The 25,392-nt window shown below is 52.0% G+C and overlaps 1 protein-coding gene across 1 annotated transcript in view; it reads right to left on the reverse strand.

Moving 5' to 3' along the window:
- The window catches only part of LOC127575532 (dynein axonemal heavy chain 6-like), a 277,640-nt gene that overhangs the window by 20,641 nt on the left and 231,607 nt on the right, over positions 1–25,392 (reverse strand). Inside the window, exons 57-66 of the mRNA XM_052025464.1 lie at positions 24,065–24,160; positions 20,589–20,729; positions 19,763–19,978; positions 18,069–18,299; positions 17,367–17,488; positions 13,853–14,097; positions 7,572–7,990; positions 6,338–6,536; positions 5,457–5,681; positions 63–169 (exon numbers count right to left, since the gene is read on the reverse strand). Coding sequence (XP_051881424.1) covers positions 63–169; positions 5,457–5,681; positions 6,338–6,536; positions 7,572–7,990; positions 13,853–14,097; positions 17,367–17,488; positions 18,069–18,299; positions 19,763–19,978; positions 20,589–20,729; positions 24,065–24,160 — 2,001 coding nt within the window. The remainder of the gene's footprint in view (positions 1–62; positions 170–5,456; positions 5,682–6,337; positions 6,537–7,571; positions 7,991–13,852; positions 14,098–17,366; positions 17,489–18,068; positions 18,300–19,762; positions 19,979–20,588; positions 20,730–24,064; positions 24,161–25,392) is intronic.

The following is a 25,392-nucleotide window of genomic DNA, read 5'->3' on the forward strand; positions in this document are numbered from 1 at the left end:
GCCTGGATGGTGTCTGGCTCTGACTGCACCCTCACACCGACTATTTCAGATGATGCTCGTACCAATATCAGCCTCTGGAAAGCACTCAGGAGTTCCCAAGGGAAGACTGTGTCCTCTGGTTCAGAGTGCGCATGGTGTGATCCACTGCGAATTCCTTGTGAACTCAAGCCTGTACAACAAAGAGACAGTCATATGAATCCCCTCTAATTGCAGCAGTTTATAGAGTGCTAACCCAAACCTTCTCTAACCAATCCCCAACACATTCTCCCCAGTCTCTAACATTCTCTCCCCAATCCCCACACTCTCTTTCCACAATCGCCATCACTCCCTCCGCAATCCCCAACACTCTCTTCCCAATCCCCAACACTCTCTCTCTACAATCCCCAACACTCTCTCCCCAATCCCCAACACTCTCTCCCCAATCCCCAACCCTCTCTCTCCCCAATCCCCAACACCCTCTCCCCAATCCCCAACACTCTCTCTCTACAATCCCCAACACTCTCTCCCCAATCCCCAACCCCCAACACCCTCTCTCCCCAATCCCCAACACTCTCTCTCTACAATCCCCAACACTCTCTCCCCAATCCCCAACACTCCCTCTACAATCCCCAACCCTCTCTCTCCCCAATCCCCAACACCCTCTCTCCCCAATCCCCAACACCCTCTCTCCCCAATCCCCAACACTCTCTCTCTACAATCCCCAACACTCTCTCCCCAATCCCTAACACTCCCTCCCCAATCCCCAACTCTCTCCCCAATCCCCAACCCTCTCTCTCTACAATCCCCAACAATCTCTCCCCAATCACCACCACTCTCTCTCTACAATCCCCAACACTCTCTCTCCCCAATCCCCAACACTCCCTCTACAATCCCCAACACTCTCTCTCCACAATCCCCATCACTCCCTCCCCAATCCCCAACACATTCTCCCCTGTCCCCAACACTCTCCCCAATCCCCAACACTCCCTCCCCAATCCCCAACACTCTCTCTACAATCCCCAACACTCGCTCCCCAATCCCCAACACTCTCTCTCTACAATCCCCAACACTCGCTCCCCAATCCCCAACACTCTCTCTCTACAATCCCCAACACTCTCTCCCCAATCCCCAACACTCTCTCTTTACAATCCCCAACACTCTCTCTCTACAATCCCCAACATTCTCTCTCCACAATCCCCAACACTCTCTCTCTACAATCCCCAACACTCTCTCTGTTCAATGCCCAGCACGTTCTCTCTCCAACCCCCAGCTCCTTTCCCTGACAGGTAACAGCAGGCAGGCGGCCAACACTGGACAGCTGCCACCAGCACTGTCTACAAAAGGTATCTGACCACTCACGGACCAATATTCCCAACCTCCAGCCTCTCCTTACACGCTGCCAGCTCTGTTGGGCAGGTCATGTGTCCCTGACACCAGGTTCCGGACACAGAGACTCTATTCCAAACGTTGTTCTGGGAGGAGATTACCAGGTGATCAGAGGGAAAGATTATAAGATATCCTCAACACCTCCTTGGAAGTGTACAGCATCCTGCCACACTCCTGGGAATCTCTGGGCTGCAACTACTTGTGTGAAGGAATATTCCGGGATGGTGCTGGTGAACCCAGATTCCAGGAATCAGGAGTACATGGAAGCCCTGGATAAACGACAGATGGATCCTCTGCTCCCCAGCCATCCACCTGCCCATCTCTGGCAAACCCTACAGGTCCCCCACTGGCCTCGTCAGCCATCTCTGAGCCAACAGAAGCAGAGTGGGAGCAGGTCATCCTTGATCCCGAGGGACCACCTCAGCAGTCGGTAGTCCATGCCTCGGGGTGGGGATCACTGCCGCTCACAGACCAGGAGCTTGGTGGCTGGGCTTGAGCTCTTGGTGTTCCTCAGACAACCAAGGGCTGTGCTGCCTCATTGAATGTGACGGTGAATGTGTGCCTCCACACGGAGCTCTGCTGTAGGCTTCTCCTCCCTGTGGTGCGAAGAGCTGCTCCCCAGATTCCATCCATCCAGATGCACGGTGGATGTGACCTTCTCTGTGCAAGAGCTCCAAGAGAAATGGAGCAGGCAGCACCAACCACTACCAACCACCTTTTCCAACCTCGGTGAAGCCTTTGATTCCATCCACAGGGTGGGCGGGACTGTGGAGAACCCACCTCAAATTCAGCTGCTCCAGAAATTCATCTCCATCCTCAAGGTGGCTCCCGAGATACGGGAAGTGGTCTACTTTGTACACTGTCTCATCATGGAGCTTTATTCTCAGAGGGCAGTGTCATACAGTGGGGGGGGGGGGGGGGGGGGTGGGGTGGGATGGGATGGTACAGGACCTTTGTTTTATGGATGATTAGTGTAAGGCGCCGGTGCGTGCAAGAATGAATTGACGTTGACTTGGAGCTCACCCTCCAAACATGCACGGGTGCTGACTGCCCACTGCAGCTCAATGCAGGTAGACAGGGTGGTGAAGAAGGCATTTGGCACATTGCCTTCATCGTACTGGACACTGAGTACACGAGCTGGGACATCATGTTACAGCTGTGTAGGACATTGGTGAGACTGCACCTGGAATATTGTGTGCAGTTCTGGTTACTGCACTATAGGAAGGATGTGATTAAGCTAGAGGGGGTTCACAAAGATCTTGCTGGAACTGGAGGTCTTGAGTTATAAGGAGAGACTGGACAGGCTGGGACTGTTTCTCCTGGAGTGCAGGAGGCTGAGGGGTGACCAGCACGGTAGTGTAGCTGTTAGCATAACGCTATTACAGTGATTCCGGCCGCTGTCTGTAAGGAGTTTGTACGTCCTCCCTGTGTCTGCACGGGTTTTCTCCGGGTGCTCCGGTTTCCTCCCACATTCCAAATATAGGTTAGGAAGTTGTGGGCATGCTATGTTGGTGCCGGAAATGTGGCGACACTTGCGGGCTGCCCCCAGAACACTCTACGCAAAAGATGCATCTCACTGTGTGTTTCGATGTACATGTGACTAATAAAGACCTTTTCTTATCTTATGGAGGTGTATAAAATCATGAGGGGTATAGATGGTAGGTGGTCTCAGTCTTTTTCCCAGTGTAGGGGAGTCTAAAACTAGAGGGCACAGGTTTAAGGTGAGAGGGGAAAGATTTAAAGAGGACCTGAGGGATTCCCTTTTTCAGAGGCTGGTGGATATATGAACTGAGCTGCCAGAGGAAGTGGGAGAGGTGGGCACACTTGTTTAAAAGGCATTTGGACAGGTACATGGATAGGGAAGGTTTAGAGGGTCAAACGCCAGCAAATGGCAAGGTAGGCAGCTTGGTCAGCATGGACACGTTGGGCTGAAGGGCCTCTCCCCGTGCTGTCTGACACCGTGACACTGACTGGATGACATCATGAGTTTCCTGCAATCATGAAGCAAACATAAGATGAATTTCCAGGGCAGGCGAGGTTGAGGAGGATGCTCCAGTCTTTCCACTGATGGAGCTATCACCTTCACCAGGTTGAAAGGCCCTTTGTAGTGGTGAACATAAAAAAGAAATCTGTCTGTGTTCAAAATCTGAAAACAAACAGAAAAACCTTGTCCACAGGTCAGTTCTGACGAAGGGTCCTGTTAACCGTTTCTCTTCCCACAGACGCTGCCTGACCTTTGGAGAGTTTGCAGCTCTTTCTGTTTTTAATTTGTGTGTAGTGTTGTTACTGCTCTCTGTGCCTCTCCTGGAACTGTCGTGTGGTGAAGGTCATGTCTACTGTGCCTTGAGATGGATGAAATTTGGGAAACTGGGAGGAGGTAGTTAAGGAAAACCATGCTGTAGACACAGGGAGACCCCACAGTGGTAGTTGTAATGGAACTTGTCTCTTGAAGATGGTCATGATTACCTGAGATGGTCATGCCACACACATAGATAGGATGGTAAAGGCACATGGCATGCTTGCCTTCATTGGTCGGGGCACTGAGTACAGGGGTAGGAAAGTCACGTTGCAGCTGTATAAAACATTGGTTAGGCTGCACTTGGAGTAATGTGTGCAGTTCTGGTCACCCCATTACAGGAAGGATGTGGGGGCTTTGGAGAGGGTGCAGAAGAGGTTCACCAGGACGCTGCCTGGATTAGAGGGTAGGAGCTATAAGGAGAGGTTGGACAAACTTGGGTTGTTTTCTCCGGAGTGGCGGAGGCTGAGGGGGGACCTGATAGAAGTTTATAAAATTATGAGATGCACGGATAGGGTAGGCAGTCAGAATCTTTTTCCCAGAGTAGAAATGTCAAGAACTCGAGGACATACATTTAGAGTGAGAGGGGGGAAAGTTAAGAGAGATTTGTGGGGCAAGTATTTTACACACAGAGTGGTGGGTATCTGGAACAGGCTGCCAGTGGTGGGGGTGGAGGCAGATACGATAGTGGTGTTTAAGAGACTGTTAGATAGACACATGAACAGGCAGGGAATGGAGGGATATGGGTCATGTAGAGACAGAAGGGATTTAATTTAATTCAGCATTGTGTTCAGCACAACATGGTGGTCCAAAGGGCCTGTTGCTGTGCTGTGCTGTTCTACATTCTTGCAGTTATTAATTGAGGTATTGAGTACAGGAGTCAAGAAGTTCTGATGCATCTCTACAGAACTCTGGTTAGGCTGCATTTAGAGTATTACGTGCAGTTCTGGTCACCTCACTATAGAAAGGATGTCGAGGCTTTAGAGAGGGTGCAGAGGAGCTTTACTAGGATGCTGCCTGGATTAGAGGGCATGTGCTATAAAGAGAGGCTGGACAAACTTGGGCTCTTTTCTCTGGAGCGGTGGAGGCTGAGGGGTGATCTGTTGGAAGTGTATAAAATTATGAGGGGCATAGATAGGGTGGACAAGCAATATCTTTTCCCCATTATTGAGCGATCTAATACCAGAGGGCATGCGTCTAATGTGAGAGGGGGTAGGTTCAGAAGAGACGTGAGGGGTATGTTTTTTACTGAGAGGGTGGTGGGTGCCTGGAATGCGTTGCCTGATAGGGTGGTGGAGGCAAATTCATCGGGGGCTTTTAAGAGGGGCTTGGATGGGCACAGGAATGAGAGGAAAATGGAGGGAGATGGGCATTCTGTAGGTAGGAGGGAATAGCTATGTTGGCACAACATTGTGGGCCGAAGGGCCTGTTCTGTGCTGTACTGTTCTATGTTCTGTGCCTACGATGTCTCTGGGGTCTCCTGACATGTCCCCAGATGTTGGGGCTGAGATTACGAGCACACACCTTGGGGAGCAGCATGTACACACACACACACACACACACACACACACACACACACACACACACACACACACACACACACACACACACACACACACGCACGCACACAGGTGCGCGCGCGCGCGCATTCCCAGCACACGCCACAGTTATCAGCAGCCATTGAGTTACCAGTGCACACTACAACACCAGCAAACACACCCGACACCGGCGAGCAATCCGGTTATCCATCGCCTGTTCCCACGGCACAGTGGTGAGCTTCCATGGTGCAGCATACCTTGCTCTGAGAGCGGCCGCTGCTTGCGGAAAGGAGTTCTCAGGAAGCGGTGGAGTTCCTCAGCCTGACGGAAGCTGTCCCACTGCTGAGGCTGGGTGTTGAGGGATCTGCAGAGCAGCGCAAAGGGGCTCAGCCGAGTGTTAACGTACAGGCACTGGCTCCAGGTGGCTTCAGGTATCCAGCCAGCATTAGGACCTTGCTCAAACCACTTGTCCTCTTCCAGCCCTGTGCAGTAAATAATAACCTTCCTTAATCAAGGCCCGGCTGATGGAAATCTGGACCAACCACTGCCCCCTGACTTTTCATGGTGGCGGGCGGTCTCAGACAAACACCAGATTTATTGTGGGGAGAGAGCAGGCAGAATCTCCCCCACCGTACACTGAGATCCTCAGAGAATGGGAACATCACCTACCATACACCGACATCCTCAGAGAATGGGAACATCACCTACCGTACACCGACATCCTCAGAGAATGGGAACATCACCTACCGTACACCGACATCCTCAGAGAATGGGAACATCACCTACCGTACACCGACATCCTCAGAGAATGGGAACATCACCTACCGTACACCGACATCCTCAGAGAATGGGAACATCACCTACCGTACACCGACATCCTCAGAGAATGGGAACATCACCTACCGTACACCGACATCCTCAGAGAATGGGAACTTCTCCCACTGTACACTGATATCCTTAGGGAATGGGAACTGGGATGGGAATCTTTCTCCCACTGAACCCCAACACCCACGGGGGGGGAGACAGGGATCACCCACTGAACCCCGACACCCATGGGTGGGGGGGGAGAGGAGACAGGGAACACCCACTGAACCCGACACCCACAGCAGCATTAGAACAACTCATTGTCAGGCTGTACCTTGTAAGTCCTGGGATCTCTCCCTGTGGTCTACATTTACAAGCACTTCTGAATGGAGGAAGATCTGCCACTCGGCTTCCGGAAGGTTTCCCATGGAGCCATGGTCATGCTCCCCTGTCCTGTTCATCCGCATGATGCTGGTGCACAGCATGAAGGAGAAGCAGAGCTGGTGATTGGTGAAGATGGCAAACCAGACCAGCTGTGGGGGGAGAGGCAGAGTGGCTGAGGTTACCCACATCGCGTACAGTCCCTACACACCGCCACACCGCATACAGTGCCTACACACCGCCACGCCGCGTACAGTCCCTACACACCGCCACACCGCGTACAGTGCCTACACACCGCCACGCCGCGTACAGTGCCTACACACCGCCACGCCGCGTACAGTGCCTACACACCGCCACGCCGCGTACAGTGCCTACACACCGCCACACCGCATACAGTGCCTACACACCGCCACGCCGCGTACAGTGCCTACACACCGCCACGCCGCGTACAGTGCCTACACACCGCCACGCCGCGTACAGTGCCTACACACCGCCACGCCGCGTACAGTGCCTACACACCGCCACACCGCGTACAGTGCCTACACACTGCCACTCTGTGTACAGTCCCTACACACCGCCTGTTTCTGTGCTGTAGTGCTCTGTGACTCTATACTATTGTACCTGCCTCACCCACTTCCTCAGGCAGTTCGTGCCATATACTCACCACCCTCTGCGTGAAAAAGTTGCCCCTCAGGTCCCTTTTAAATCATTCCCCTCTCACCCTAAATCTATGCCCCTAGCTTTGGACTCCCCGACCCTGGGGAAAAGACTGTTACCATCCACCTTCTCTATGCCTCTCATAATTTTAAGCACTTCTATAAGGTCGCCCCTCATTCTCCTACGTTCCAAGGAATGAAGCCCCAGCCTGGCCAACCTCTCCCTATAACTCAGGCCCTCGAGTCCAGGCAACATCCTCGTAAATCTTCTCTGCACTTTTTCCAGTTTAACCACGTCTTTCCCATAACAGGGTGACTAACACTGTCCACAGTGCTCCAAGTGCGACCTCACCAATGAATTATATGACGACTCCTTGGATGGAGAATGAGACCTGTTGAGCTTTTGTACCTCTAACAATTGCAAAGCAAGTGAATGGGAAGGACTTCGATCCATTTGGATCGTGTGAGGTGGAGATGTTTGGCGGAATGGTGTTGAAGTTTTATCTCTTGATATTTCTGGCTGTGACCTACCTTGTAAACGTTCTCAGTAAGTGTTTTCATCATGTCCTGGAGGAAGGAATTGAAGCCGGTGTGCAGCGGTGCACTGGTAGAACTTCTGAACCCACTGGTTGACTGTTGCAAAGAAGCAGTTTGTCTCGAGCTCGACAGCGGCGTCCTTGTGTGTGGCTTGTGAATGTTGTTCACAGACTCGGTGAATATCTTCATGAACCAGTGCAGAGAGAAGCGATACATGCAGTTCAGCTGCGACAACTCGTCAACCACAAAGTACAAAATGGAACCTCGTGTTGCCATGGGCAGGTACTTCTGGCGAGCTGCCGTGATTTTCTTCTCATTCTCCTCCGAGGCTTCAATGCGAAGTTTTATCTCTGTGGACATGTCTTTTGACTGCTGAAGGGTGTCAATGAGGTCCTGGTCGTCCAAGATGTGTCCTGGAACAAGGAAGGGTCACAATAAAAATACTACACTATAGAAAGATGACCCTCCTGTTTCAGGAACTGAATCCAGCCCCACAACCCTGTGAGATCCTTCCATTTGCAACCCCAGTTTTAATTGCCTGTTCCTTCACCCGGCCCTAAGGCCTGAAATTTTCTCCAAAATTCTCCACCCCCCACCTTTTCTCCTTTAAGACATAAGGATATGAGCACAAGAGGGCCCTAAAGACTGCACCTCCATTCTTCAACATCATTGATGATCCAGTCTTGGCCTGAACATCGCTTTCCCACACTCTCCCTGTACCTACCCTTGTGGTTTAAGTTTCTATCAGTCTTCCCCTTGCGTTATGTTCAGTGACTCAGCCTCCTCAGCTCACCGGGGGTGGGGGGGGGGGGGGGGGGGGGGGGGGAGGAGTGGAGTTCCAGAGATCCACCGGTCTCTGAGAGAAGAAGTTTCTCCTCACCTCCAAGTGCAATGGGGAATCCCTTATTCTGGTTCTAGATCCCCAGTCATACAGCGCGGAAACATTGGGCCCACCCCAACCACTGGGCACCCACCCGTGAATCCCATCTGCCAGCACTTGGCCCACAGCCCTCTGTGTCTGGGCGATTCAAGTGCTTGTCCAGAGCCTTCGTAACCTTTGTCCAGTCTCTCCTCACAACTAAAACCTTCCATCCCAGGCAACATCCTGGGGGATCTCCTCCGCACCCTGTCCAGCGCCATCACATCCTCCCTCTGGTGTGGAGACCAGAAATGCACGCAGTGCTCCAGCTGTGGTCTGACCAACGTATTATAAAGTTAGAGCATCACCCCTACCCCCGCTCTTGTATTCAGTGCCCTAACTCACGAGGGACAGTATCCCTTATGCCTTCTTGAGCACTTCATCAACCTGTGATGCCACTGTGGACTTGCACACCAAGAACATAGAACCTAGAACACTACAGCACAGTACAGGCCCTTCGGCCTACAATGTTGTGCCAACATTTTATCCTGCTCTAAGATCTCTCTAACCCTTCCCTCCCACATAGCTCTCCATTTCTTTATCATCTATGTGTCTATCTAAGAGTCTCTTAAATGTCCCTAAAGTATCTTCCCCCACAACCTCTGCCGGCAGTGTGTTCCACACACCCACCACTCTCTGTGTAAAAAAACTTACCTCTGACATCCCCCTTATACCTTCTTCCAATCACCTTAAAATTATGACTCCTCGTGTTAGCTATCTTCACCCTGGGAAAAAGTCTCTGACTGTCCACTCAATCTATGCCTCTCATCATCTTGTATACCTCTATCAAGTCACCTCTCATACTCCTTCGCTCCAAAGAGAAAAGCCCTAGCTCACTCAGCCTATCCTCATAAGACATGCTCTCCAATCCAGGCAGCATCCTGGTAAATCTCCTCTGCACCCTCTCTGAAGCTTCCACATCCTTCCTATAATGAGGTGACCAGAACTGAACACAATACTCCAAGTGTGGTCTAACCAGAGTTCTGTAGAGCTGCAACATTACCTGGCAGCTCTTGAACTCAATACCCCAACTAATGAAGGCCAACACACCATACACCTTCTTAACAACCCTATTGACCTGTGCGGCAACCTTGAGGGATCCATGGAAATGGTCCCAGTTCCCCGTGTTTCGCCCATACCCTCTCACACTTTCCTATCCATGTACCAAACATTAACCCCTTCATCCCAGGATCAATCCAGTGAACTTCCTCTGCACTGGGACCAGCTCAAGTGGACAACTTGGTCGGCACAGACGACTTAAGATTCATAGAGTCATAGAGCACGGAAACAGGCCTTTCGGCCCAACTGGTCCATGCTGACCAAGATTCCCATCTGAGCTGGTCCCATTATCATACCCTTCCTTATATATCCAGACCTAAACCGTGGGCATACTCCTGGTGCAGTCTCAACAGTGCCCTGGAAAGTGGCATCAAAACAGAGACACAGAGTCATAGAGTTGGACAGCATAGAACCAGGGCCTTCAGCCCACCATGTCAATGCTGACCACCATGACTATCTACACTAATCCCACTTGCCTGCATTAATTCCATATCCCTCTGTGCCCTGCTCATTCAAGCACCTGTCCACGTGCCTCTTAACTGTTGTTACAGGCATCCATTCACAAAAACAACCAGATACCTCCTCCCCCACCTCCTCTGGCTGCTCATTCCAGGTACCAGCTTCCCTTTTGTGAAGTATTTACCCCTCCGATCCCTTTAAACCTTCTCCCTCTCACCTCAAACCTCTGCCCTCTAGCTTTAGACACCCCTACCTTGGGACACAGACATGGACCATCTACCCTCTCTATGCCTCTTAATATTTTATCTATCTCTAGCATGTCACCTCCCAGCCTCCTTTGGTCCAGGGAGAACAGTCCCAGCCTATCCAATCTCTCCTGGTAAGCCCTAGAGTCCTGGCAACATCCCTGTAAATAGTTTCTGCATCCCCTCTAACTGAATCACATCCTTCCCATAGCTGAGTGACCAGAACTGCACATAATACTCCAAGGGCAGGCACGATAGTGTAGCGGTTAGCGTAACGCTATTACAGCACCAGCGACCCTGGTTCTATTCCGGCCACAGTCTGTAAGGAGTTTGTACGTTCTCCCCGTGACTGCGTGGGTTTCCTCCGGGTGCTCGGGTTTCCTCCCACATTCCAAAGACGTACGGGTTAGAAAGTTGTGGGCATGCTATGTTGGCGCCGGAAGCGTGGCGACACTTGCGGGCTGCCCCCAGAACACTCTACGCAAAAGATACATTTCACCGTGTGTTTTGATGTACATGTGATTAATAAAGAAATATTTTTTAAAAAGTACCTCTGCTGGAACGCTCTGCCAGCAGAGGTTGTGGGGGCAGATACATTAGGAACATTTAAGAGACTCTTAGATAGCCACATGAATGATAGGGAAATGGAGGGCCATGTGGGAGGGAAGGGTTAGATAGAGCAGGATAAAATGTTGGCACAGTATGGTGGGCCGAAGGGCCTGTACTGTGCTGGAATGTTCTAAGTGTGGTCTACCCAACGTCTTGTACAGCTGCAACATGACGTGTACCCAATGCCTTGACCAACGAAGGCAAGCATGCCATATGCCCTTTTCACCACCCTGTCTACCTGTGTCACCACTTTCAGGGCACTGTGTACTTGTACCCTCCAGATCCCCACACCTGCAGTCTTTCGTGTCTCCACATGAACCCCGAGGTCTCTCTGTTCTAAAACTCTCCCCGGGGCCCTGCCATTCACTGTGTATGTTCTGCCCTGGTTTTAACTCCCCAAAGTGCATCACTACGCACTTGTCTGAGAAAGAGGAGATTTTTCTTCTCGTAGGGCTGTGAGTTTTTGCATCACGACTTGGTACGGCAACTGCTCTACCCGTAACCACAAGAAACTGCAGAGAGTTGTGGACACAGCCCAGTGCATCACAGACACCAGCCTCCCCTCCATGGGCTCTGTCTGCACTTCTCACTGCCTCGATTAAGCAGCCAGCATAATCAGAAACCCCACCCATCCCGGACATTCTCTCTTTTCCCCCCTCCCATAGGACAGAAGATACAAAAGCCTGAAAGCACGTACCACCAGGCTCAAGGACAGCTTCTATCCCGCTGTTATAAGACTATTGAACAGTTCCCTAGTACGATAAGATGGACTTTTGACCTCACAATATTCCTCGTTATGACCTTGAACCTTATTGTCTACCTGCTCTGTACTTTCTCTGTAGCTGTTACACTTCACTCTGTATTCTGTCATTGGTTTACCTTGTACTACCTCAATGCACTGTGTAATGAATTGATCAGTATGAACAGTATGCAAGATGAGTTTTTCACTGTACCTTGGTACAAGTGACAATAATAAACCAATTTACCAATTTATCAACTCTCTTCCTCAAGGGGTCTGAACGAAGGAATTAGAAGCAGGAGTTGGTTACCCCGTCCCTTGAGTCTGCTCCACCATTCAGTAAAGTCCTGGCTGATCAGTTTGTTATCTCAGCTCTGCATTACCGTCTGCCCCCAATAACCATTCACCACCCTTGCTTATCAAGTACCCGTCTACCTCTGCCACAAAAACATTCAAACACTCTGCTTCCACCATCCTTGGAGGAAGAGAGTTCCAAAGGCCCACAGAATCCTTGGAGAGAAAATGTTGTCTTTTTTTAGGTTCTTCCACAAGAGAACACACCCTCTCCACACCCACCCTGCCAGGACTACTCAAGTCCCCTCTCACTCTTCTAAACTCCAGCAGATACAAGCCTCATCCGCCCAATTTTTTCGATGAGACAGCCCGTCTATACCAGGTACTATTTCAATGAACATTCCAGAACTGTTAATGCATCCTTTCTTAAATCACGAGACCAATACTCTGATACTGTACATCATTCTCCCGATGTGGTGTAAGGGACTTGAGAGGCAACTTTTTCACGCAGAGGGTGGTGAGTATGTGGAACAAGCTGCCAGAGGAAGTGGGTGAGGCAGGTACACTAGCATCATTTAAGAAGCACTTGGATATGTACATGCTGGGGCAGGGCTTGGAGAGACATGGGCCAAACGGAGGAAATTGGTACCAGCTGGGTGGATACCGTGGTCAGCATGGACTGGTTGGGCTGAAGGGCCTGTACCGTGCTGTATTGCTCTATCACTCTATTAATGCCCTACACTGAAGTATAGCCTCCCTACGTTAGTAACCAGTGCCCTTTGCGATATACAGAACATTCTGTTTACATTGTGACTGAGTTATGGAGAGGGGTTGAGCAGGTTGGGACTTTTTACATTGTAGTGTAGGAGACTGAGGGCTGATCTTATAGAAGTGTATAAAATCATGAGGGACGTAGATAGGGTGAATGCGCACAGTCTTTTCCCAGGGTTAGGGAATCGAGAACTATTAGGCATAGGTTTAAGGAGAGAGGAGAAAGGTTTTAAGGTGAGAGGGCAGAGATTTAATAGGAAGCTGGAGGGGCAACTTTTTCACCCAGGGGATGGTCAGTAAGTGGAACGAGCTGCCAGAGGAAGTGGTTGAGGCAGGTACATTAACAACATTTAAAAGGCACTTGGACAGGTACATGGATAGGAAAGGTTCAGAGGGATATGGGCCCAATGCACGCAAATGGGACCAGCTAAGATAGGCACCTTGGTCGGCATGGACCAGTTGGGTCGAAGGGCCTGTTTCCGTGCTGTGTGACTCTATGGCTCTATTGCTGATTATTTGTAGTAGCAGTGCACCCTCTCCCCTGTGACCTCTGGGATCCAAGAACCTGGTTACCCTCTGTCCCGGTCTTTGAGCTACATGTTTGCTGTGCTGCTGTGGGTGGGCACTAGGAGCCCACATTTCCTTGCTGTCTCAGTAAAGCAGCCAACATAATCAAAGACCCCACCCACCCTGGATATTGCCTCTTCTTCCCCCTCCCATCAGGTAGAAGATACTAAAGCCTGAAAGCACGTACCACCAGGCTCAAGGACAGCTTCTATCCCACTGTTATAAGACTATTGAAAGGTTCCCTAGTACGATAAAATGGACTCTTGACCTCACAATCTACCTCATTATGACCTTGCACCTTATTGTCTGCCTGCACTGCACTTACTCTGTAACTGTAACACTTTATTCTGCATTCTGTTATTAATTTCCCTTGTACTACCTCAATGCACTATGTAATGAAATGATCTGTATGGATGGCAAGCAAAACAAAGTTTTTCACTGTACCTTGGTACATGTGGCAATAATAAACCAATTTACCAACTTGCTGCTCCGCGAAAATTGTGTCTCATGAGAGAATTGCTCTTTGGTCCCTGCCTTCCGCACCTCACCATGACAACTGCCGCCGCGTACAACCGACAGAGGAGAATTCCCACACCCAGCCAGCTCTCCTTACCCTCGGACTTCTGCAACAAGGAGAGCGACCTGTTCTCCAGGTGCCGCAGGGTGGCCAGGTCGCGGGCAGTGGTGTGCAGCAGCCACCCCAGCTGCTTCTCCACCTCGGGGTGCTGCCGTTTCACCACCCTGGACAGCAGCTGCTCCTGGAGCCCCTCGAACGTCGCTGTGAAGTTAATCAGCGTGACCAGGATGCAGACGGCTGGCAGGAAGTTTGGGTTGGACATGCGTGTGGTCATGTACAGCCTGCAGAGACATTGGGAACACAGTGAGCACACTCACACTCCAGGCACTAACCGGTCACAGGGTTTCAGCCCCAACCAGCTGGGCACTTCCCTGGATTCTTGCAGGGTCATTGTCAAAGGGAGGATGGTGGTCAAGGTCAGGGACCAGGACCATGCTGGAACAAGAACAAATTCCAGTCCTCTGTGGCAACAAATCCCTGCAGACCCCACCAGCTGAGATTGTCTGAGGGAGCAGCCTCTTGGAATGTCCATGCCCCTCACAATGACATACATCTCTCTGAGACCACCATTCATTCTTCCAGACTTCATCACGTCTTCTTAATGCAACACCGCATCCTCAGCAGCAGGCGAATCTCTGTTGCACTGACTCCAAGACAAGAGCATCCTCTTTAGCTACGGAGACCAGAACTGCGCACAGCATTCCTAGCGGGATCTCAGTCTCAACAGGACACCTGCTCTTGTTTTCCAACCCCTCGGCAGGCTTGGATACATCCCATCTGGTCCTGTTTTCCCACACCCCCTCATTATCAATGCTCTACCCACACATTGTCTCAACCAGCTTCTCTTCTACAGGAACCCTGATGGTGAAAACCCCTTTAATATTCAGCCATAACTTCTGGCTCCACAACCAGGCCTCCAGTTTGGTCTATAATTGGCCCCACCCACCATTTAAATCTACTTTTACTGTTTATATGCCTGATACCTTCGCTATTACAGCGTCAGCAACCCGGGTTCAATTCCCGCCACTGTCTTTAAGGAGTTTGTATGTTCTCCCCGTATCTGCATGGGTTTCCTCCGGGTGCTCTGGTTTCCTCCCACATTCCAAAGACGTACGGGTTAGGAAGTTGTGGGCACGCTATGTTGGCGCCGGAAGCGTGGCGACACTTGCGGGCTGCCCCCAGAACACTCTACGCAAAAGATGCATTTCACTGTGTGTTTCAATGTACATGTGACTAAGAAATATATCTTATATCTTATCATCTATTTTATGTTAGCAGATTCCTTGTGTATTATCAGCCGACCTTTGTCCTCTGCACCCTTTGATAACAAAAACAGCAAATGTTGGAAATACTCACACTCTAACGTTTCCTGCCTCCTTAATCATTCAGCCTTTGCTTTTCTTCATATTCTGTCCAATCCTATGGAGTCATAGAGCTGTGCATCACAGAAACAGGCTCTTCGGCCCAACACGTCCATGCCGACCATTGCACCCATTCATATTAATCCCATTAGGTCCATGACCTGCTGTCCAATGTCTCATGAATTTGATTGAGTTTTTTGAAGAGGTGACCAAGAGGATTGACGAGGGCAGAGCAGTAGATGTTATTTTCATGGACTTTAGCAAGGCCTTTGACAAGGTCCTGCATGGTAGGCTGGTCCAGAAGGTTAGATCACATGGGACCTAGAGTGAGCTAGCCAATTGGATACAACGTTGGCTTGGTGGTAGGAGGCAGAGGGCGGTAGTGGAGGGTTGTTTTTCAGACTGGAGATCTGGGACCAGTGGTGTGATACTGGGATCGGTGCTGGGTCCACTGTTGTTTGTCGTGTATAGTAACGGTTCGGATGAGAATGTCGGCAATGTGATTGTTAAGTTTGCAGGTGACATGTAACTTGGTGGTATAGTGGGCAGTGCAGAAGGTTGTCTCAGGTTACAATCTCAGTCAACTGGGGAAGTGGGCAAGGGAGCAGCAGGTTGAATTTGAACTCGGACAAGTGTGAAGTGGTGCATTTTGGGAAGTTGAACCAGGGCAGGACTGGCCCAGTGAATGGCAGGGACCTGGGGAGCGTTGTAGAACAGAGAGACCTTGGGGTACACGTACACATTTCCCTGAAAGTGGCAACACAGGTGGACAGGGTGGTGAGGAAGGAATATGGCACGCTTGCCTTCAGTGGCCAAGGCACTGAGCACAAGAGCTGGGATGTCATGTTACAGATATACAAAACATTGGTTAGGCCACACCTGATGTACTGTGTGCAGTTCTAGTCACCACACTGTAAGAAGGATGTGATTAAATTAGAGGTGGTGTAGAAAAGATTCCAAGGATGTTGCCGGGATTGGAGGGCTGGAGTAATCAGGAGAGATTGGATAGTCTGGGACTGTTTTCCCTGGGGCGAAGGAGGACGAGAGGTGACATTGTGGAGGTATATAAAATTATGAGAGAGATAGATGGGGTAGAAATCCAAGTCTGTTTCCCATGGTAGGGGTGTATAAAGCTAGGGGGCAGAGGTTTAAGCTGAGAGAGGAGGTTTAAAGGGGATCTGAGCAGTAAATTTTTCTTTCACATGAAGTGGTTGGCCTCTGGAATGAGCTGCCAGAGGAGGTGGTGGAGGCAGGAACAGTAACAATGCAGGAAACACCTGGACAGGGACTCCACTGAGCAGGGCACAGAGGGATGTGGAATTATTGCAGGTAAGTGGGATTAGTTATAGATAGGCATGGTGGTCGGCACAGACGTGGTGGGCCGAAAGGCCTGTCTCTATGCTGCACAACTATCTGACTATTTGAATTCTTGCTTATCACTCGGGTTTCGCAGCTGCCTGATGGAAGCTCCTCCTTCCTTCCATGTGTCACTGGGACCGATGTGGACCATGACATCTGACTGTTCACCCTCCTCCCTCAGAACATTCGGCAACTGCTCAGTCAGACCTTTGATCCTGGCACCTGTGAGGCAACGTGCCAGTGTGGAATCGCATCTGTGGTCACAGAAGCGTCTGCCTGACCCCATGACCAATGAATCCTACAGTGACCAGGAAGAGAGTGGGTGTCAGGCACAGGGCCAGAGTCTTACTTCCCTTTGGCAAAGCCATCCAGAGCATCGTGTCAGGTTCCACGTACTTGCTGCTGACCCCCATTTCTACCCCAGTAACTCTGCCCTGACCCCTCCTCAAACTTCACTCGGTCATGGTGTGTCTTCAACATCCAGGGCCCGTGATTCCTCCAGTGAAATGTTAGGAAAGGCAAGATTATTGTCTTTATCCCTCACCACTAACTCCCCTGCGCAGACAACACCCTTGGTAACTACCTGAGGCTCTATCAGGCTCTCAGGGACCTGAACTCAGCTTCTGACGGCTCCTTCACCAAGGCTGTCCTGTAACATTCTCCACCACCACCCTTGCCTGAACTCACGGGATGCTCAAACTGTCATTGACTGTCCACAGATATCTCTCCAAAGGAAGGAGTGATCAGCCACCTCAGAACCCACTGAACTGGAACTGACCAGGGGGACAGGTCTGGGAGTGAATGAGAGAGAGGGAGGGAGTGCAAATTACCTGAAGTTGGGGTTGTACTCTATCTCGCTATTGTCAATCTTGATGAAGTCCTGTCCCGCCCGAGTACAAATGTCCCGCAGGAGAATCGGCCTCAGAAAGGGATCCAGCTGCTCGGTCACATCCTGTGCAACATGCAGATTTTCTTTACACTTGTTAATTCTCCTTCTCACCTTCCTCGTCCTCAAATGGGGCAAGGCAGGGACAGCCCAGTTACACACTGAGTGAAGCTCCTGCCACACTGTCCCATCACACACTCCCAGGGTCAGACACAGAGTGAAGCACTCTCTACACCGTCCCATCACACACTCCCAGGGTCAGACACAGAGTGAAGCACTCTCTACACCGTCCCATCACACACTCCCAGGGTCAGACACAGAGTGAAGCTCCCTCTGCACCGTCCATCACACACTCCTGGAGGACATCACAGTCGCGCAGCGGGTAGAGCCGCTGCCTCACAGCACCAGATTCCCGGGTTCACTCCTGACCACGGCTGCTGTCTGTGAGGACTTTGCACATTCTCCCTGTGACCGTGCGGGTTTCCCCCAGGTGGTCCAGTTTCCTCCCACATCCCAAAGGCGTAGGGTTGGTAGACTGGGGTTAATGCAGGGTCGATGCAAGGGCCCATGAAGTAATTGTAAGTTAAGGTGTGTGCTTCTAAACAGAATTATTTTGAAGCGTACACAGAGCTCAGGGTGCACTTACATGCAGTAGGACTGGATGCCCCATGCGAATGGCGGTCACCATGGTGCTCATGTAATTGGGGTGGGTGGCCAGCAGGGTGCACAGGTCCTCTCCTTCCATCTTGTTGATCCACCTGACGGCCTGTCCCTGCGGGTCAATGAGTAGGGGCCAGTGTTCCCCCATCTTCACCAGGATGGCATTCTCCGTCGAGTAACTGTCAGGAGGCAGGCCCTTGTTCTGCAAGTCGCGAACCTGGTCGGAAAGTATATTGCGTTATCCACACACTCTTAAATGACCTGTTAATGCAGGAGGGCTGATGTTGTAATTGTACATCTGGATCACTCTCAAGGTGTTTCTGTCATCTCTTCACTGGTTCCTCCCTCTGCTCCCTCCTGCTCCTCAGCCCATCATTATCTCCAGTCACCTTTCGCACACTTCCTTCACCTCTGCCTGATTACCGACCCCTCCTTCCCTGCCCCCATCATCTTCCTGAACTCTGATCAGTTTCAACCATTGAGGTTGCACTGATTTGATGGCATGCAAACGAAGCTTTTCATTGTGTCTCGGTAGGTGCGACAAGAATAAACCAATTGACGAATTATCGGACAATTTGCTCCAGTCACTTCGGGCCTTTTCCTTACGATCATTAACCATTACCTTCCTCACGATCATTGGTAAACCTGGAGGATAGGAGGCTGAGGGGTGACCTTACAGAGGTGTATAAAATCATGAGGGGCATAGATAAGGGTGAATGCACTCAGTCTTTTTCCCAGGGAAGGGGAGTCCGAAACTGGAGAGCAGAGGTTTTAAGTGAGAGGGGAAAGATTTAAAAGGGACCTGAGGGGCAACTTCTTCACACTGACGATGGTGAGTGTATGGAACGAGCTGTCAGAGGAAGTGGTAGAGGTGCGTACAATAACAATATTTAAAAGACATTTGGGTAAGTATATGGATAGGAGGGGTTTAGAGGGATACGGGCCAAATGAGACTAGCTTGGTGGACACCATGGTCAGCATGGACAAGTTGGGCCGAAGGGCCTGTATTTCCATGCTGTGTTACTCTATGGCTAAACCACAAGTGTGTTTACAACAATCACCGTTACTTATTTTAAAATCCGCTATGCCATGGTGGGATTGAAACTTGTTCTCCTGATCATTCGTCCAGACCTGTCGATTACTCGTCCACTAATTGGTAAATTAGTTTATTATTGTCACGTGTACCAATGTACAGTGAAAAACTTGTCTTACATACCGCTTGTACAGATCAATTCATCACATCAGTTCATTGAGGCAGTACAAGGGAAAACAATATTAGAATGCAGAATGAAGTGTTACAGTTACAGAGAAGGTGCACAGCAGGCAGACAGTAAGGTGCAAGGTCATAACGAGGTAAATTGTGAGGTCGAGAGTCCAACTTATCATATTCAATGGTCTTATAACAGTGGGATAGAAGCTGTACTTGAGCCTGGTGGTATGTGCTTTCAGGCTTTTATATCTTCTACTCAATGGAAGGGGGGGGAGAAGAGAGAATGTCGGGGTGGGAGGGGTCTTTGACTATGTTGGCTGCTTTCCCGGGGCAGGGAGATGTGTATCTGGCCACAATGCCGCTGTTCCCCATTTCGATGCAGCCTGACTGCTTTGCTGCTCTCACTCCTGGAGCCACTGACCACCACACCTAGGGGTCAGGCTGAGGCCGGCTGCCCTGTTACACGTTACCTCATTCTTTTTGGTTGTAGCTGGGATCAGCGCGTAGTTGGGCGAGATTGGGATTTGGATCTCAGTACAGAAGCCTTTCCATTGTTCCAGCAGACTCTGTCTGTAGTTAGCAGTGAATGGGCCGTAGTAGGTGATGCAAGCAGCCGAGAGCAGAGTGTCGCCCACGATTGCCTGTAGGTAGTGGTCCAAGCCATCGAGGCACTCCTTCCAGCGGGTCTGTAAGCACACAAGCTGATCGTCAGTCAGCTGAAGGACGTGCAGCATCTTAGAAGCACAGCGTGCTCTGCTCCAGAGGCAGGTCCTGTCTGTCCAAACACATCTGCTATCGAAATACCCGCCACCTTCACATAGCCGTGGAGTGACACGGCACGGAAACAGGCATCAGCCCACCGACTCTGTACTGGCCGTCTGCACCGATTTTACCTTATACTCCCCACAGTCCCATCAACTCCCCCAGATACGACCCCTCACCTACACATTAGGGGCAATTTACAGCGGCCAATTAACCTACCAACCCATACACCTTTGGGATGTGGGAGGGAACTGGAGTACCCGGGGGAAACCCACACAGTTACAGGGAGAGAACCTGCAAACTCCACACAGGCAGCAGCCGAGGGCAAGGCTGAAGCCAGGTTACTGGAGCTGTGAGGTGGCGGCTGCACCATCCGTTGTCTGTATCTTCATTATCATTCTCTCTCTCCTCTCTTATTGTCTCCCTCACTCTCTCCTGTCGCTCTCTGCTCATGTCTCACTCTCTCCGGTTGCTCTCTGCTCATGTCTCACTCTCTCTGCCACTCTAAGCCCCACTGGGTCGGCAGGTCCCCACCTCCTCATTGCTGAGGGCAGTGATGAGGACTGAAGCCCGAGACAGTCTGTGGGTTGTCTGCAGCTTGCGGGCAGCCAAGGCCTCCTTCTGTTCCACAGCTTCGTTGAAGGCCTGCTGTAGCGACAGCTGGTGGTCCTTGACCTGTGGCGCAGAAGGGAAACCGTGAGGTGACATTCACAACACTGACTAGGCAAAAGCAAATGGGGGATCCAGGGTCACTGGGAATGGGGGGGTCACTGGGAATGGGGGTCCAGGGTCACTGGGAATGGGAGGTCACTGGGAATGCGGGGTCACTGGGAATGGGGGACCAGGGTCACTGGGAATAGGGGTCCAGGGTCACTGGGAATGGGGGGTCGCTGGGAATAGGGGTCCAGGGTCACTGGGAATGGGGGTTACTGGGAATGGGGGTCACTGGGAGTGGGGGACCAGGATCACTGGGAATGGGGGTCCAGGGTCACTGGGAATGGGGGGGGGTCACTGGAAATGGGGGGTCACTGGGAATGGGGGTCCGGGGTCACTGGGAATGGGGGGTCACTGGGAATGGGGGTCATGGCCACTGGGAATGGGGGACCAGGGTCACTGGGAATGGGGGACCAGGGTCACTGGGAATGGGGGGGTCACTGGGAATGGGGGGTCCGGGGTCACTGGGAATGAGAGATCTGAGGCTTACTGAAGTGGCAGTGTCGTCTGGGTGATGTCCTTGACCCCGACATGCTGAGCTCTGCTGCTGTGTGGGTGTGTATTTGGACTGGTGTGTTCTTCTTTGTAAGTGTGTTTACATGTGTGTATTTATATGTCTGTTGTCTGTATATGTTTGTGTGTCAAATGTGTGTGTACATCTGTGTTTATATCTGTGTTTACTTATGTTTGTATGTGCGCATGTGCATGTGTGTGTGGTGTGTGTGCATGTGTGGTAGTGTGTGCGCATACGTGCGTTAGTGTGTGTGTGCATGTGTATGTGTGCGTGCATGTGTGTGTGTGTTAGTGTGTGTGTGGTGTGTATGTGTGTTAGTGTGTGTGTATGTGTGTTTGTGTGTGTGTGTGCGTGTGTGTGTTATTGTCTGTGTAATAGTCTGTGTGTGTGTGTGTGTGTGCCTGTCTGCCTGGATGTGTGTGTGGTGGGTGAGTGTGGTGAGTGTGTGTGTGTGTGTGTGTGTGTGTGTGTGTGGTGTGTGTGTGTGTGTATGGTGTGTGTGGTGCATGTGTGCACAATGAGCTACTTGCAGGGACTGATAGAGCTGCCTACAGGCGCTGGGCATCTCGTCCCTCCCCCCAGTGGGAGGGGAGAGGATTATGGGGGAAGGAGGAGGAGGGGTAGTGATGAGTAAGTGAAGGAGGAGGGGAGAGGGGTGAGGGTGGGATGGGGTGTGGGTGGGATGGGGTGATGGGATGGGGTGATGGGATGGGGTGATGGGATGGGGTGATGGGATGGGATGGGGTGATGGGATGGGATGATGGGATGGGGTGATGGGATGGGGTGATGGGATGGGGTGGTGGGATGGGGTGTGGGTGGGATGGGGTGGTGGGATGGGGTGATGGGATGGGGTGGTGGGATGGGGTGATGGGATGGGGTGGTGGGATGGGGTGGTGGGATGGGATGATGGGATGGGGTGTGGGTGGGATGGGGTGATGGGATGGGGTGTGGGTGGGATGGGGTGATGGGATGGGGTGTGGGTGGGATGGGGTGATGGGATGGGGTGTGGATGGGATGGGGTGGTGGTATGGGGTGTGGGTGGGATGGGGTGATGGGATGGGGTGATGGGATGGGGTGTGGGTGGGATGGGGTGATGGGATGGGGTGTGGGTGGGATGGGGTGATGTGATGGGGTGATGGGATGGGGTGATGGGATGGGGTGATGGGATGGGGTGTGGGTGGGATGGGGTGATGGGATGGGGTGATGGGATGGGGTGTGGATGGGATGGGGTGATGGGATGGGGTGTGGGTGGGATGGGGTGATGGGATGGGGTGATGGGATGGGGTGTGGGTGGGATGGGGTGATGGGATGGGGTGTGGGTGGGATGGGGTGATGGGATGGGGTGACGGGATGGGGTGATGGGATGGGGTGTGGATGGGATGGGGTGTGGATGGGATGGGGTGATGGGATGGGATGGGGTGTGGGTGGGATGGGGTGGTGGGATGGGGTGATGGGATGGGGTGTGGGTGGGATGGGGTGATGGGATGGGGTGTGGGTGGGATGGGGTGATGGGATGGGGTGATGGGATGGGGTGATGGGATGGGGTGTGGATGGGATGGGGTGATGGGATGGGGTGTGGGTGGGATGGGGTGATGGGATGGGGTGATGGGATGGGGTGTGGGTGGGATGGGGTGGTGGGATGGGGTGTGGGTGGGATGGGGTGATGGGATGGGGTGATGGGATGGGGTGATGGGATGGGGTGTGGGTGGGATGGGGTGATGGGATGGGGTGTGGGTGGGATGGGGTGATGGGATGGGGTGTGGATGGGATGGGGTGGTGGTATGGGGTGTGGGTGGGATGGGGTGATGGGATGGGGTGATGGGATGGGGTGTGGGTGGGATGGGGTGATGGGATGGGGTGTGGGTGGGATGGGGTGATGGGATGGGGTGATGGGATGGGGTGATGGGATGGGGTGATGGGATGGGGTGTGGGTGGGATGGGGTGATGGGATGGGGTGATGGGATGGGGTGTGGATGGGATGGGGTGATGGGATGGGGTGTGGGTGGGATGGGGTGATGGGATGGGGTGATGGGATGGGGTGTGGGTGGGATGGGGTGATGGGATGGGGTGTGGGTGGGATGGGGTGATGGGATGGGGTGACGGGATGGGGTGATGGGATGGGGTGTGGATGGGATGGGGTGATGGGATGGGGTGTGGGTGGGATGGGGTGATGGGATGGGGTGTGGGTGGGATGGGGTGGTGGGATGGGGTGATGGGATGGGGTGTGGGTGGGATGGGGTGATGGGATGGGGTGTGGGTGGGATGGGGTGATGGGATGGGGTGATGGGATGGGGTGATGGGATGGGGTGTGGATGGGATGGGGTGATGGGATGGGGTGTGGGTGGGATGGGGTGATGGGATGGGGTGATGGGATGGGGTGTGGGTGGGATGGGGTGGTGGGATGGGGTGTGGGTGGGATGGGGTGATGGGATGGGGTGATGGGATGGGGTGATGGGATGGGGTGTGGGTGGGATGGGGTGGTGGGATGGGGTGTGGGTGGGATGGGGTGATGGGATGGGGTGATGGGATGGGGTGTGGGTGGGATGGGGTGATGGGATGGGGTGTGGGTGGGATGGGGTGGTGGGATGGGGTGTGGGTGGGATGGGGTGATGGGATGGGGTGTGGGTGGGATGGGGTGATGGGATGGGGTGATGGGATGGGGTGTGGGTGGGATGGGGTGATGGGATGGGGTGGTGGGATGGGGTGTGGGTGGGATGGGGTGATGGGATGGGGTGATGGGATGGTTTGTGGGTGGGATGGGATGATGCTGCCAGCTTCTCACCAGCTTCAGGGCCGTGTTCTTCTCTTGAAGTTTGCTCCTGGCGACCGAGAGAGCCTCCTGGGCATCCACCACGTTCTGCTGCTTCGGCTCCACTGCCTGCCATACAGAGTTGTGTGGGTTACTGCGGCAGTCCCAATGCAGGGGACCCCAGCGGCTCCCACACCGAGCACTGCATTCACACAGGAACCCAGTGATTCAACCTTCCACTGGTCCCACGTGGCGTCAGCCTCAGTGGGATATGCCCCGCCATTTCACCACATGCACCTCTAACCTTCCTGTGACACAGCCCATACATCCGACGTGTCACGGCTTGGTATAGCAACTGCTCTGCTCGAGTTGTCATGCACGCCAGCCTGTCCTCCGTGGACAACATCTACTCTTCCCGCGGCCTCAAAAAAGCAGCCAACATAATCAAAGACCCCAGCCACCTTAAACATTCTCTCTTCTACCCCCTCCCCATCGGGCAGAGATAGAAAAGCTTGAGAACACGTACCACCAGACTCAAGGACAGCTTCTAAACCTTAAATGGACCTCCAATTCGTTAATGAATTCTTGATCTCACAATCTACCGCATCGTGTCCCTTGCACCTCAATGTCTGCCTGCACTGCACTTTCTCTGTAGCTGTAACACTATATTCTGCATTCTGTTTCCTTTTTACTTCCTCGATGTACTGATGTATGGAATGATCCGTCTGGACAGCATGGTAAACAAAAGCTTCTCACTGTACGTTCTCCCCGTGTCTGCATGGGTTTCCTCCGGGTGCTCTGGTTTCCTCCTACATTTCAAAGATGTATGGGTTAGGAAGTTGTGGGCATGCTATGCTGGCGCCGGAAGCGTGGCGACACTTGCGGGCTGGCCCCAGAACACTCCACGCAAAAGATGCATTTCACTGTGTGTTTTGATGTACATGTGACTAATAAAGAGACCTTATCTTATCTCAGTACATGTGACAATAATAAACTAATTCCCCAATGCCCCCAGACTATAAGTGAGGCCAAATGTGGGTCCCTGCAGGCAGAGATGGGAGAACTGATCAAGAGGAAGGAGGAAATGGCTGAGGAATAAATTGTGTCGATCTTCACAGAAGAAGACACAAAATACCTCCCAGGAATAGCAGAGAACCTAAGGCCCAATGCAAGTGAGGGAATAAAATCAATTACCATTAGTAAAAAGTATGACCAGGGAAGTTTTTAAGCCTGAAAATTGATAAACAGCAAAGACCCTATGGGCCAACTCTGAGAGGTTTGAAATGTGTGGAGACTAGAAAGTGTGAACACATCAGTGTTTTTAAAGGGTCTCAGGGTGACTGTGGACTTGATGTTTCCAC

This window comes from Pristis pectinata, chromosome 10, assembly GCF_009764475.1.
Source record: "Pristis pectinata isolate sPriPec2 chromosome 10, sPriPec2.1.pri, whole genome shotgun sequence".
NCBI classification, from domain to species: Eukaryota; Metazoa; Chordata; class Chondrichthyes; order Rhinopristiformes; family Pristidae; genus Pristis; species Pristis pectinata.